This window comes from Hemibagrus wyckioides, linkage group LG15 (genome assembly GCF_019097595.1).
Source record: "Hemibagrus wyckioides isolate EC202008001 linkage group LG15, SWU_Hwy_1.0, whole genome shotgun sequence".
Lineage (NCBI taxonomy): Eukaryota > Metazoa > Chordata > Actinopteri > Siluriformes > Bagridae > Hemibagrus > Hemibagrus wyckioides.
In genome coordinates, this window is record NC_080724.1 from 23,931,792 (window position 1) to 23,944,291 (window position 12,500).

At 47.5% G+C, this 12,500-nt stretch overlaps 2 protein-coding genes across 4 annotated transcripts in view; one reads left to right on the top strand and one right to left on the bottom strand.

Annotated features, from left to right (window-relative positions):
• Window positions 1-3,503, top strand: part of si:ch211-236h17.3 (carbohydrate sulfotransferase 11) — a 16,784-nt gene extending 13,281 nt beyond the window's left edge. The window contains exons 2-3 of one of the 2 annotated variants that reach the window (XM_058409694.1): window positions 324-400; window positions 2,296-3,503. In XM_058409694.1, the coding sequence (XP_058265677.1) occupies window positions 324-400; window positions 2,296-3,138 (920 nt within the window). In that variant the 3' untranslated portion in view covers window positions 3,139-3,503. Of the gene's footprint in view, window positions 1-323; window positions 401-2,292 lie in introns of both variants that reach the window. The other variant, XM_058409693.1, reaches the window with a different exon arrangement.
• Window positions 3,504-4,270: 767 nt separating this feature from the next.
• Window positions 4,271-12,500, bottom strand: part of LOC131365818 (solute carrier family 41 member 1) — a 24,071-nt gene continuing 15,841 nt past the window's right edge. The window contains exons 8-10 of one of the 2 annotated variants that reach the window (XM_058409692.1): window positions 6,151-6,285; window positions 5,864-6,012; window positions 4,271-5,659 (exon numbers count right to left, since the gene is read on the bottom strand). In XM_058409692.1, the coding sequence (XP_058265675.1) occupies window positions 5,486-5,659; window positions 5,864-6,012; window positions 6,151-6,285 (458 nt within the window). In that variant the 3' untranslated portion in view covers window positions 4,271-5,485. The remainder of the gene's footprint in view (window positions 5,660-5,863; window positions 6,013-6,150; window positions 6,286-12,500) is intronic. The other variant, XM_058409691.1, reaches the window with a different exon arrangement.

Sequence of the window (12,500 nt, forward strand, 5' to 3'; positions counted from 1 at the left end):
GTAAAAGGTGTTTTTTCCACTTTTTCTTCACTCTTGGCTTCTTTATTTTATAATAAAATCTTTATTTGATCTCGGTCTCTCGCTCAGAGCACTAAAACTTTCCCTTTGACTTTGTTGGCACACGTGTAAAACTAATCACTTTCACCAGTGGGGCCTCAGAGTGTGTGTGTGTTAGTGCTGAGAAGTGGAGACATCATAAAGCATTAAACTCCACATGATTATATATGAACTTTAATAACGATGTTCAGTCCTTCTCTAACTGTTTAAACCATTTTTACCTGTTTGCTCAGCATTTTTTCTTGTGTGTGTGTGTGTGTGAACAGAGCACCTTTTAGGAAGAACTGGTTTCTCAGGAAAACTTCGGCGAGCCCCCCTGCAGACTCTGTTTGATGGAGATCAGGTAATTCCAGCACTCTTACTGGATTATATTTTTTTAATTCTTCAAGCTCTCTGTAAAGCTAATGCAGTATTTAGATTAAACCCTAAGCGCATTGTGGTTGAGATGTTGGACCTTAGGTGCTGGTTATGAAATACGATCTAATAGCTCTTAAGAAAACTCCAAACACACAAATGGCCCACATTCCTGAAAGATCCCCCAGTTTCCTCTCCAGAGAACATCAGAAGATCCTCAGCTCCTCCGAGTCGCAGAAACGCTGCAGAGAAAACGTGAGCTGGAGCACAAACGCTCTGCTTGTGGCTCTCTTCAACTCCACTGTTTTTTTGTGAAAAAAACTCCACGTGTACATTTACATACACACACACACACACACACACACACACACACACATACACAGCAGCGAGATTTATGAGACGTGTGTGTGCAAGAAAACTCTCTCAGCTCGGTGCTGGGTTTAGGATGATGAACAGTTTTGTTCCTGTTGCCTTCTGCTGTGTCAGTGATAAATGAAAGCACTTCATCATGGGGACACGGTGTACATGCAGCTACGCTTTAGCTGGAGGTCGTGTTTCAGGAGACTCGGACTTTGTGTCACTCTGGATAAAGATGAATAATGAGTTAATAGAAATAGAAACGATTTGTAGCTGTTACTCAACTGAAATGTTCAGAAGATCTGAGTTTCAAAGAACGTTTGGATGGAAAAAATTTTTTATAGTCCACATCTAAGCAGAATGCTGCATCATCTTTACGTCACTGCTGCATCACTACTGCATTACTGCTGTGTTACTGCTGCGTCATTACTGCTGCGTTACTGCTGTGTTACTGCTGCGTCATTACTGCTGCGTTACTGCTGTGTTACTGCTGCGTCATTACTGCTGCATTACTGCTGCGTTACTGCTGCGTCATTACCGCTGCATTACTGCGTCATTACTGCTGCATTACTGCTGTGTTACTGCTGCGTCATTACTGCTGCATTACTGCGTCATTACTGCTGCATCACTGCTGCATTACTGCTGTGTTACTGCTGCGTCATTACTGCTGCGTTACTGCTGTGTTACTGCTGCGTCATTACTGCTGCGTTACTGCTGTGTTACTGCTGCGTCATTACTGCTGCATTACTGCTGCGTTACTGCTGTGTTACTGCTGCATTACTGCTGTGTTACTGCTGCGTCATTACTGCTGCGTCACTACTAGATTACTGCGGTGTCACTGCTGTGTTACTGCAGCGTCACTACTGCATTACTGCTGTGTTACTACTGTGTCACTCCTGCATTACTGCTGCGCCACTACTGCATTACTGCTGTGTCACTCCTGCATTACTGCTGCACCACTGCTGCGTCACTACTGCATTACTGCTGTGTTACTGCTGCATTACTGCTGTGCCACTGCTGCTTCACTACTGCATTACTGCTGTGTTACTGCTGCATTACTGCTGCGTCACTCCTGCTTCACTACTGCATTACTGCTGCGTCACTACTGCATTACTGCTGTTACTGCTACATTACTGCTGCATCACTCATGCTTTACTACTGCATTACTGGTGTGTTATTGCTACATTACTGCTGCGTCACTACTGCATTACTGCTGCGTCACTGCTATGTCGTTGCTATGTCACTGCTGAATGTCTGACACTTTCTAAACGGTGCAGTTGAAGGTGCGAGGTCTGCTGTCAGCTAATTGGTTTTAGCCGTTTTAGTCGTATGTTTGCTACTTTCGTAAGTTAGCTCCGCCTACTCACCCAGAAGCTGTTTCACCCCACCCCCTTTTCCTTGAATACGAGGAAGTGAAAGATCATCACATTTGAATAAACCTGTAATTCTGCCTTCAGGCAGCAGGAGGCACTCAACAATTCTGCTATAATTGCTGAATTCTAATGTTGGTGTTCCTCTCCCCAGCAGAATCGCTCAGCTGTTGGGATGACGCTGCAGGGTCGCCGCTCGTTTCTGGACAAAGCATGTCGCTCTCACACACGTAAACGTCGTGTCCTGAGCCCCGAGGACCTGCGCCACTTGCTGGTGGATGACCGACACGGACTGCTTTACTGCTACGTTCCCAAGGTGGCCTGCACCAACTGGAAGCGAACGCTGATGGTCCTGACGGGTGATGGACGCAACCGTGATCCTCTCGCCATCCCGGCTAACGAGGCCCACGCCCCAGGCCGGCTTCGCTCGCTCTCCGAGTACTCCACAGCTGAGATTAACCGCCGTCTGCGTACGTACCTGAAGTTCATATTTGTGCGAGATCCTTTTGAAAGACTTGTCTCGGCGTATCGCAACAAATTCACACGAAGCTACAACACCGCCTTCCACAAACGCTATGGCACCAAGATAGTGCAGCGTCACCGCGCTAACCCTCGGCCTGAGGCTCTGGAGAAGGGCAGCGACGTCTCGTTTGAGGAATTCGTGTACTACTTGGTGGACCCACGGACTCAGCGCGAGGAGCCGTTTAACGAGCACTGGGAGAGAGTGCACGCACTCTGCCACCCCTGCCTCATTCGCTACGATGTGGTGGGCAAATACGAGAGCCTGGCTCAGGACTCACGCTATGTGCTGAAGCTAGCTGGGGCAGAAGGGGAAGTGGAGTTTCCAGCTTCATCTAAGAGCACAAGGACCACAGAGAGCATGGCAGCCAAGTTCTTCAACAACATCAGCCCCTTTTATCAGAAGAAGCTCTACAATCTGTACCGTATGGACTTCCTGCTCTTTAACTACTCCACACCGACCTACCTGAAGTTCCGATGAGACCAGTGACTTAAACACCATTGTTTCAGATTTGGTGGCTGTGCTAGCGGCTCTCAGAAAGAACTGATTACTGCTGGCATCCTGCACATCTTCCCAAAATGCCTCAGTAATTCTTTTGGCTGTATTCAGTGCCAGCTGCACTCCCGAGGACGTGCCTTTGTTCTCTTAGTGTTGTCTAACTGGAGCAGGATTCTTCATTAGCGACTGAGAGATCGATTTTCACATCTCCTGCCCACATTTTTTAAAAATAGTTGATATATTTATGTTTTTATGTATTTATTGTACATTGAAATGAAAGTTTGTACTCAGAGCTGTGAATCCTTCTTTCATAAAAACAAAACTTGACCAATCAGAATCACTCCTTCCTTTCTTGCTCTGTTTTTAACCTCAGCGCCCTCTAAAAGCCGAGCTGTGATTGACCGCAAGCAGCTTTTACCTCCTGAACCAGGAGAACCTCTGACCTGTTCGACTTCGACGAGGATCCTGTTTATCCCAAAAAAAAAGAGGGAGAACACAAAGAGTTCTCTAAAGTGCCACTTAGCATTTCTATTTCAGGCAGAAACAAACTCTGAGAATGTAAGGCTGGAGCTCTGGAGTGGCCTGATCTATCAGGTCTGATCTTTCAGCTGCAGGTCTGATCTTTCTACAAAAAATTCAGTAATTTTATTAAAAATCCATTAACTTTCCTAAGTATGTTGTTGTTTAAAGGTAATGCTTTTTCATTTCCTTCAGTCCTGTAGTCAGAGGCTGTACTGTGTGTAAATATTTTCAGGCAGGTTCCTTCACCCTGGAGATGTTTTTGTGTTCCAGTTTTGGAGTAAATGTGTGTGCAGGTTGAATTAAACTTGCTGTTTTTTCTAAGGACTGAGTTTGTCCACTTCTGTCCAGCTCAGGAGTCAAAACACTTCAGCCTCAGGAAACTGCACATCACTGTGGTTAGCATCAGTGCTAATCCTGATCACAGCACTCAGAGTGAAGAATGTTCCAGATGATGAGACACACAGGTCAGGAACCAGCTCACTTAGAAACATCTTTATTCTTTACAGAAAACATCAGTGTTCTGCTGCAGCAGGAAACTGTGTAGACTGGGTACTGGATATTACTCCATTATTAATTCTATTACAAGTCTATTAGGAGTGTTTATGTCCTCTGCAGTATTGATGAGCTGTGAATGATCTCAGTTCAGTGCTGGTGGTGTTGGAGGTGGAGACACTGAGTGAGTGAGTGGGTTTCATTTATTTTATTGATTATTGACTGATGAGCAGGAAGAGCACAGAGTCATTACTCTCATCTTTCCAGCATTATGAACTCAATCATAAATTAATAAATGAATTATTTAGTGTACAAACATCCAGATGATGTAAACACCTGTAAGTGAAAGTTTCACACAGTGTTTCATTAATACACAGCTGTGCTAAATGATTTTTCATATAAATACCATCGTTTTGTCTGCTGCAGATCCTGAGGTTATTCCTTCAATATATTTCTGTAATTAAATCCAGCGTTGGAGCGAATGAGCTCCAGCTCACAAACTTCAGCACTTTTATTACAATTTTAAAAATCCAGTTGTGTGCGTGTGTGTGTGCGATCAACCACAAGGGCACATGAGAACATGCCCACAGAATGGATTGGATAGATTGAGAGTTATGAATTGTTGGGGTGTGGTTATGGATTTTAGAGGTGGGGTTATGGATTGTAGGGGTGGGGCTATAGATTATAGGGGTGGAGATATGGATTGCATAGGTGGGGTTATGAATTGGAGGGCAGGGATTATGGATTGTAGGGAGTAGGGTTGTGGATTATAGGGGTTGGGTTTTGTATTATTGGGGTAGGGTTATGGATAGTGGGGAGTGGGGTTATGGATTTTATGGGTGGGGTTCTGAATCATGGGGGTGGGGTTGTGGATTGTATGGGTCATTAAAATATTTTTTTTTTCCCTAACTAAAATTTTTTGTGTTTAAAATCTTGAACTATAGTGAGACCTTGTGGTTCAGGTAAACTCACACACTCCTCTAACACATGGTGTTAATTATTCATCCCTTTATAACTTCCTTCAGTCAGTAAAATGTTTTGTCACTACACAGAATCTTTGGATTTTGCTCCATAAATAAAAAATATTAGTTAGATCAGATGTTGTGGAAATCTTATGGACCCTACAGAACCTTTAACCTCACAGTCAGAACAGTTCTGTACTCCTGAGCTGGGAGCTGGTTTCTTCTTCACCAGGAACCTTTATTAAACCTGCAGGTCAGTCAGGGTCCAGTGAACGAGGTTCCAGCAGGAGGAGCTGCGGAGTTCCTGTCCTGGACGGTGTGAGGAGGAAGAAGAAGAGGATCTGACAGTCTAATCACAGTCCGAGTCCCTGCAGGAGGAACACGAGGTGGAAGCAGAGAGCGAGCAGGCCGGTTCCCAGCAGATCTCCAAGAGCAGTGAGGTAGGGGATGGAGAAGTTATCAGGATCCAAACCTCTCCTCCACATGAACCTCACTATCACATCCGCCATGTAGAGCAGCAGCGCCACCTGTGGACACGTCAAACACAATCCCCTTATTCTTCTTTCTCCTCTCTCTCTCTCTCTCTCTCTCTCTCTCACACACACACACAGTTAAATATGCCACTTATGCACTTCTGGTTGGATGCTAACTGCATTTCATTGGCTCTGTACATGTAGTCTGCACAATGACAAAGTTGAATCTAATCTAATCTAATCTACAAAACACTGTACCTGTATCAGTGCAGCACAAAGATAGCAGCAGACAAAGGGCAGGGTGATGGGGGCGTGGCCTCCCTGTAAAGTTCTGATGGTGAAGAGGAAGACGAGGTGTCCCGGCACAACGAGGAGGAACAGCACACGGGCAGATTTAGAGTTCACTCCTGACACACACACACACACACACACACACACACAGACACATGTTCAAACAGGTTCTTCGGAGCTTCCTCGTTAATATTCATGAGTGTAAGTGAGTGTTGTAGAGATTCTTTTACTCCTCTGCAGATGAAGTTCCTGACCTGTAGAGAAGAAGGAGATGCAGGGGTTCGGCCAGTGCTGTCTCATCTTATAGGGCAGAACTCCAGGAACGCTCCAGAAGTGCAGGTAGGTGGAGATCCTGCTCGCCTGGATGGCCACCAGATTCCCGCCCACACCTAATGTTAATGTCAAGGAGGACCAGGAAATAACCAAAAGGAATGAAAGACCTGATTAATTATTCACTCAGCACTAACACACACACCACTGCTCTAACACACACACACACACACACACACCACTGCTCTAACACACACACACACCACTGCTCTAACACACACACACACACCACTGCTCTAACACACACACACACACCACTGCTCTAACACACACACACACACACACCACTGCTCTAACACACACACACACACACCACTGCTCTAACACACACACACACACCACTGCTCTAACACACACACACCACTGCTCTAACACACACACACACACACCACTGCTCTAACACACACACACACACCACTGCTCTAACACACACACACCACTGCTCTAACACACACACACCACTGCTCTAACACACACACACCACTGCTCTAACACACACACACACACACACCACTGCTCTAACACACACACACACACACACCACTGCTCTAACACACACACACACACACCACTGCTCTAACACACACACACCACTGCTCTAACACACACACACCACTGCTCTAACACACACCACTGCTCTAACACACACACACACACTAACACACACACACACACCACTGCTCTAACACACACACACACACACACCACTGCTCTAACACACACACACCACTGCTCTAACACACACACACCACTGCTCTAACACACACACACACACACCACTGCTCTAACACACACACACACACCACTGCTCTAACACACACACACACACACACACCACTGCTCTAACACACACACACACACACCACTGCTCTAACACACACACACACACACACCACTGCTCTAACACACACACACACACACACACACCACTGCTCTAACACACACACACACCACTGCTCTAACACACACACACACCACTGCTCTAACACACACACACACCACTGCTCTAACACACACACACACCACTGCTCTAACACACACACACACACACACACCACTGCTCTAACACACACACACACACCACTGCTCTAACACACACACACACACACACCACTGCTCTAACACACACACACCACTGCTCTAACACACACACCACTGCTCTAACACACACACCACTGCTCTAACACACACACCACTGCTCTAACACACACACACACACACACACCACTGCTCTAACACACACACACACACACACACACCACTGCTCTAACACACACACACCACTGCTCTAACACACACCACTGCTCTAACACACACACACACACACACCACTGCTCTAACACACACACACACACACACACACACACACCACTGCTCTAACACACACACCACTGCTCTAACACACACACACACACACACACACACATACACACACAGACACACACACACACACACACAAACACAGACACACACCACTGCTCTAACACACACACCACTGCTCTAACACACACACCACTGCTTGCTCACTCACACACACACACACACACACCACTGCTTGCTCACTCACACACACACACACACACACACACCACTGCTCTAACACACACCACTGCTCTAACACACACACCACTGCTCTAACACACACCACTGCTCTAACACACACACCACTGCTCTAACACACACCACTGCTCTAACACACACACCACTGCTCTAACACACACCACTGCTCTAACACACACACCACTGCTCTAACACACACACCACTGCTCTAACACACACCACTGCTCTAACACACACACCACTGCTCTAACACACACCACTGCTCTAACACACACACACACACCACTGCTCTAACACACACACACACACCACTGCTCTAACACACACACCACTGCTCTAACACACACCACTGCTCTAACACACACACACACACCACTGCTCTAACACACACACACACACACCACTGCTCTAACACACACACACACACACACACACACCACTGCTCTAACACACACCACTGCTCTAACACACACCACTGCTCTAACACACACACACACACCACTGCTCTAACACACACCACTGCTCTAACACACACACACACACACACACCACTGCTCTAACACACACACACACACACCACTGCTCTAACACACACACACACACACACACACACCACTGCTCTAACACACACCACTGCTCTAACACACACCACTGCTCTAACACACACACACACACCACTGCTCTAACACACACACCACTGCTCTAACACACACCACTGCTCTAACACACACCACTGCTCTAACACACACACACACACCACTGCTCTAACACACACACACACACCACTGCTCTAACACACACCACTGCTCTAACACACACCACTGCTCTAACACACACACCACTGCTCTAACACACACCACTGCTCTAACACACACACACACACCACTGCTCTAACACACACACACACACACACACACACACACACCACTGCTCTAACACACACACCACTGCTCTAACACACACCACTGCTCTAACACACACACCACTGCTCTAACACACACACACACACACACACCACTGCTCTAACACACACCACTGCTCTAACACACACCACTGCTCTAACACACACACCACTGCTCTAACACACACAAATACACACACACACCACTGCTCTAACACACACACACACACACACACCACTGCTCTAACACACACCACTGCTCTAACACACACACACACACACACCACTGCTCTAACACACACCACTGCTCTAACACACACACACACACACACCACTGCTCTAACACACACCACTGCTCTAACACACACCACTGCTCTAACACACACACACACACACCACTGCTCTAACACACACCACTGCTCTAACACACACACACCACTGCTCTAACACACACCACTGCTCTAACACACACACCACTGCTCTAACACACACCACTGCTCTAACACACACACACACACACACCACTGCTCTAACACACACACACACACACCACTGCTCTAACACACACACCACTGCTCTAACACACACCACTGCTCTAACACACACACCACTGCTCTAACACACACCACTGCTCTAACACACACACACACACACACCACTGCTCTAACACACACACACACACACCACTGCTCTAACACACACACCACTGCTCTAACACACACCACTGCTCTAACACACACCACTGCTCTAACACACACACACACACACACCACTGCTCTAACACACACACACACACACCACTGCTCTAACACACACACCACTGCTCTAACACACACACACACACACACACACACACACACCACTGCTCTAACACACACCACTGCTCTAACACACACACCACTGCTCTAACACACACACACACACACACACACACACACCACTGCTCTAACACACACCACTGCTCTAACACACACCACTGCTCTAACACACACACATACACACACACACCACTGCTCTAACACACACACACACACACCACTGCTCTAACACACACCACTGCTCTAACACACACCACTGCTCTAACACACACCACTGCTCTAACACACACACACACACACCACTGCTCTAACACACACACACACACCACTGCTCTAACACACACACACACACACACACCACTGCTCTAACACACACACACACACACACACACCACTGCTCTAACACACACACACACCACTGCTCTAACACACACACACACACACACACACCACTGCTCTAACACACACACACACCACTGCTCTAACACACACACACACACACACCACTGCTCTAACACACACACACACACACCACTGCTCTAACACACACCACTGCTGTAACACACACACCACTGCTCTAACACACACACCACTGCTCTAACACACACACACACACACACACACACACACACCACTGCTCTAACACACACCACTGCTCTAACACACACCACTGCTCTAACACACACACCACTGCTCTAACACACACAAATACACACACACACCACTGCTCTAACACACACACACACACACCACTGCTCTAACACACACACACACACACCACTGCTCTAACACACACACCACTGCTCTAACACACACCACTGCTCTAACACACACACACACACACACACACACCACTGCTCTAACACACACACACACACACACACACACACACCACTGCTCTAACACACACACACACACACACACACCACTGCTCTAACACACACACACACACACCACTGCTCTAACACACACCACTGCTCTAACACACACACACCACTGCTCTAACACACACCACTGCTCTAACACACACACACACACCACTGCTCTAACACACACACACACCACTGCTCTAACACACACACACACACACCACTGCTCTAACACACACACACACCACTGCTCTAACACACACACACACCACTGCTCTAACACACACACACACCACTGCTCTAACACACACCACTGCTCTAACACACACACACCACTGCTCTAACACACACACCACTGCTCTAACACACACCACTGCTCTAACACACACACACACACACACACCACTGCTCTAACACACACCACTGCTCTAACACACACACACCACTGCTCTAACACACACACCACTGCTCTAACACACACCACTGCTCTAACACACACCACTGCTCTAACACACACACCACTGCTCTAACACACACACCACTGCTCTAACACACACCACTGCTCTAACACACACACACACACACACACACCACTGCTCTAACACACACACACACACACACACACACACACCACTGCTCTAACACACACCACTGCTCTAACACACACACACCACTGCTCTAACACACACCACTGCTCTAACACACACACACACACACACCACTGCTCTAACACACACACACACACACACACACACCACTGCTCTAACACACACCACTGCTCTAACACACACACACACACCACTGCTCTAACACACACCACTGCTCTAACACACACACACACACACACACCACTGCTCTAACACACACACACACACACACACACCACTGCTCTAACACACACCACTGCTCTAACACACACACCACTGCTCTAACACACACCACTGCTCTAACACACACACCACTGCTCTAACACACACACACACACCACTGCTCTAACACACACCACTGCTCTAACACACACACCACTGCTCTAACACACACCACTGCTCTAACACACACCACTGCTCTAACACACACACACACACCACTGCTCTAACACACACACACACACCAGTGCTGTAACACACACACCACTGCTCTAACACACACACCACTGCTCTAACACACACACACACACCACTGCTCTAACACACACACACACACACCACTGCTCTAACACACACACACACACACACACACCACTGCTCTAACACACACCACTGCTCTAACACACACCACTGCTCTAACACACACCACTGCTCTAACACACACCACTGCTCTAACACACACACACACACCACTGCTCTAACACACACACCCCTGCTCTAACACACACCACTGCTCTAACACACACCACTGCTCTAACACACACACACACACCACTGCTCTAACACACACCACTGCTCTAACACACACACACACACCACTGCTCTAACACACACCACTGCTCTAACACACACCACTGCTCTAACACACACCACTGCTCTAACACACACACCACTGCTCTAACACACACCACTGCTCTAACACACACACACACACCACTGCTCTAACACACACACACACACACACACACACACCACTGCTCTAACACACACCACTGCTCTAACACACACACCACTGCTCTAACACACACACCACTGCTCTAACACACACCACTGCTCTAACACACACACCACTGCTCTAACACACACACACACACACACACACACACACACACCACTGCTCTAACACACACCACTGCTCTAACACACACCACTGCTCTAACACACACACCACTGCTCTAACACACACAAATACACACACACACCACTGCTCTAACACACACACACACACACACACACACCACTGCTCTAACACACACCACTGCTCTAACACACACACACACACACACCACTGCTCTAACACACACCACTGCTCTAACACACACACACACACACACCACTGCTCTAACACACACCACTGCTCTAACACACACCACTGCTCTAACACACACACACACACACCACTGCTCTAACACACACCACTGCTCTAACACACACACACCACTGCTCTAACACACACCACTGCTCTAACACACACACCAC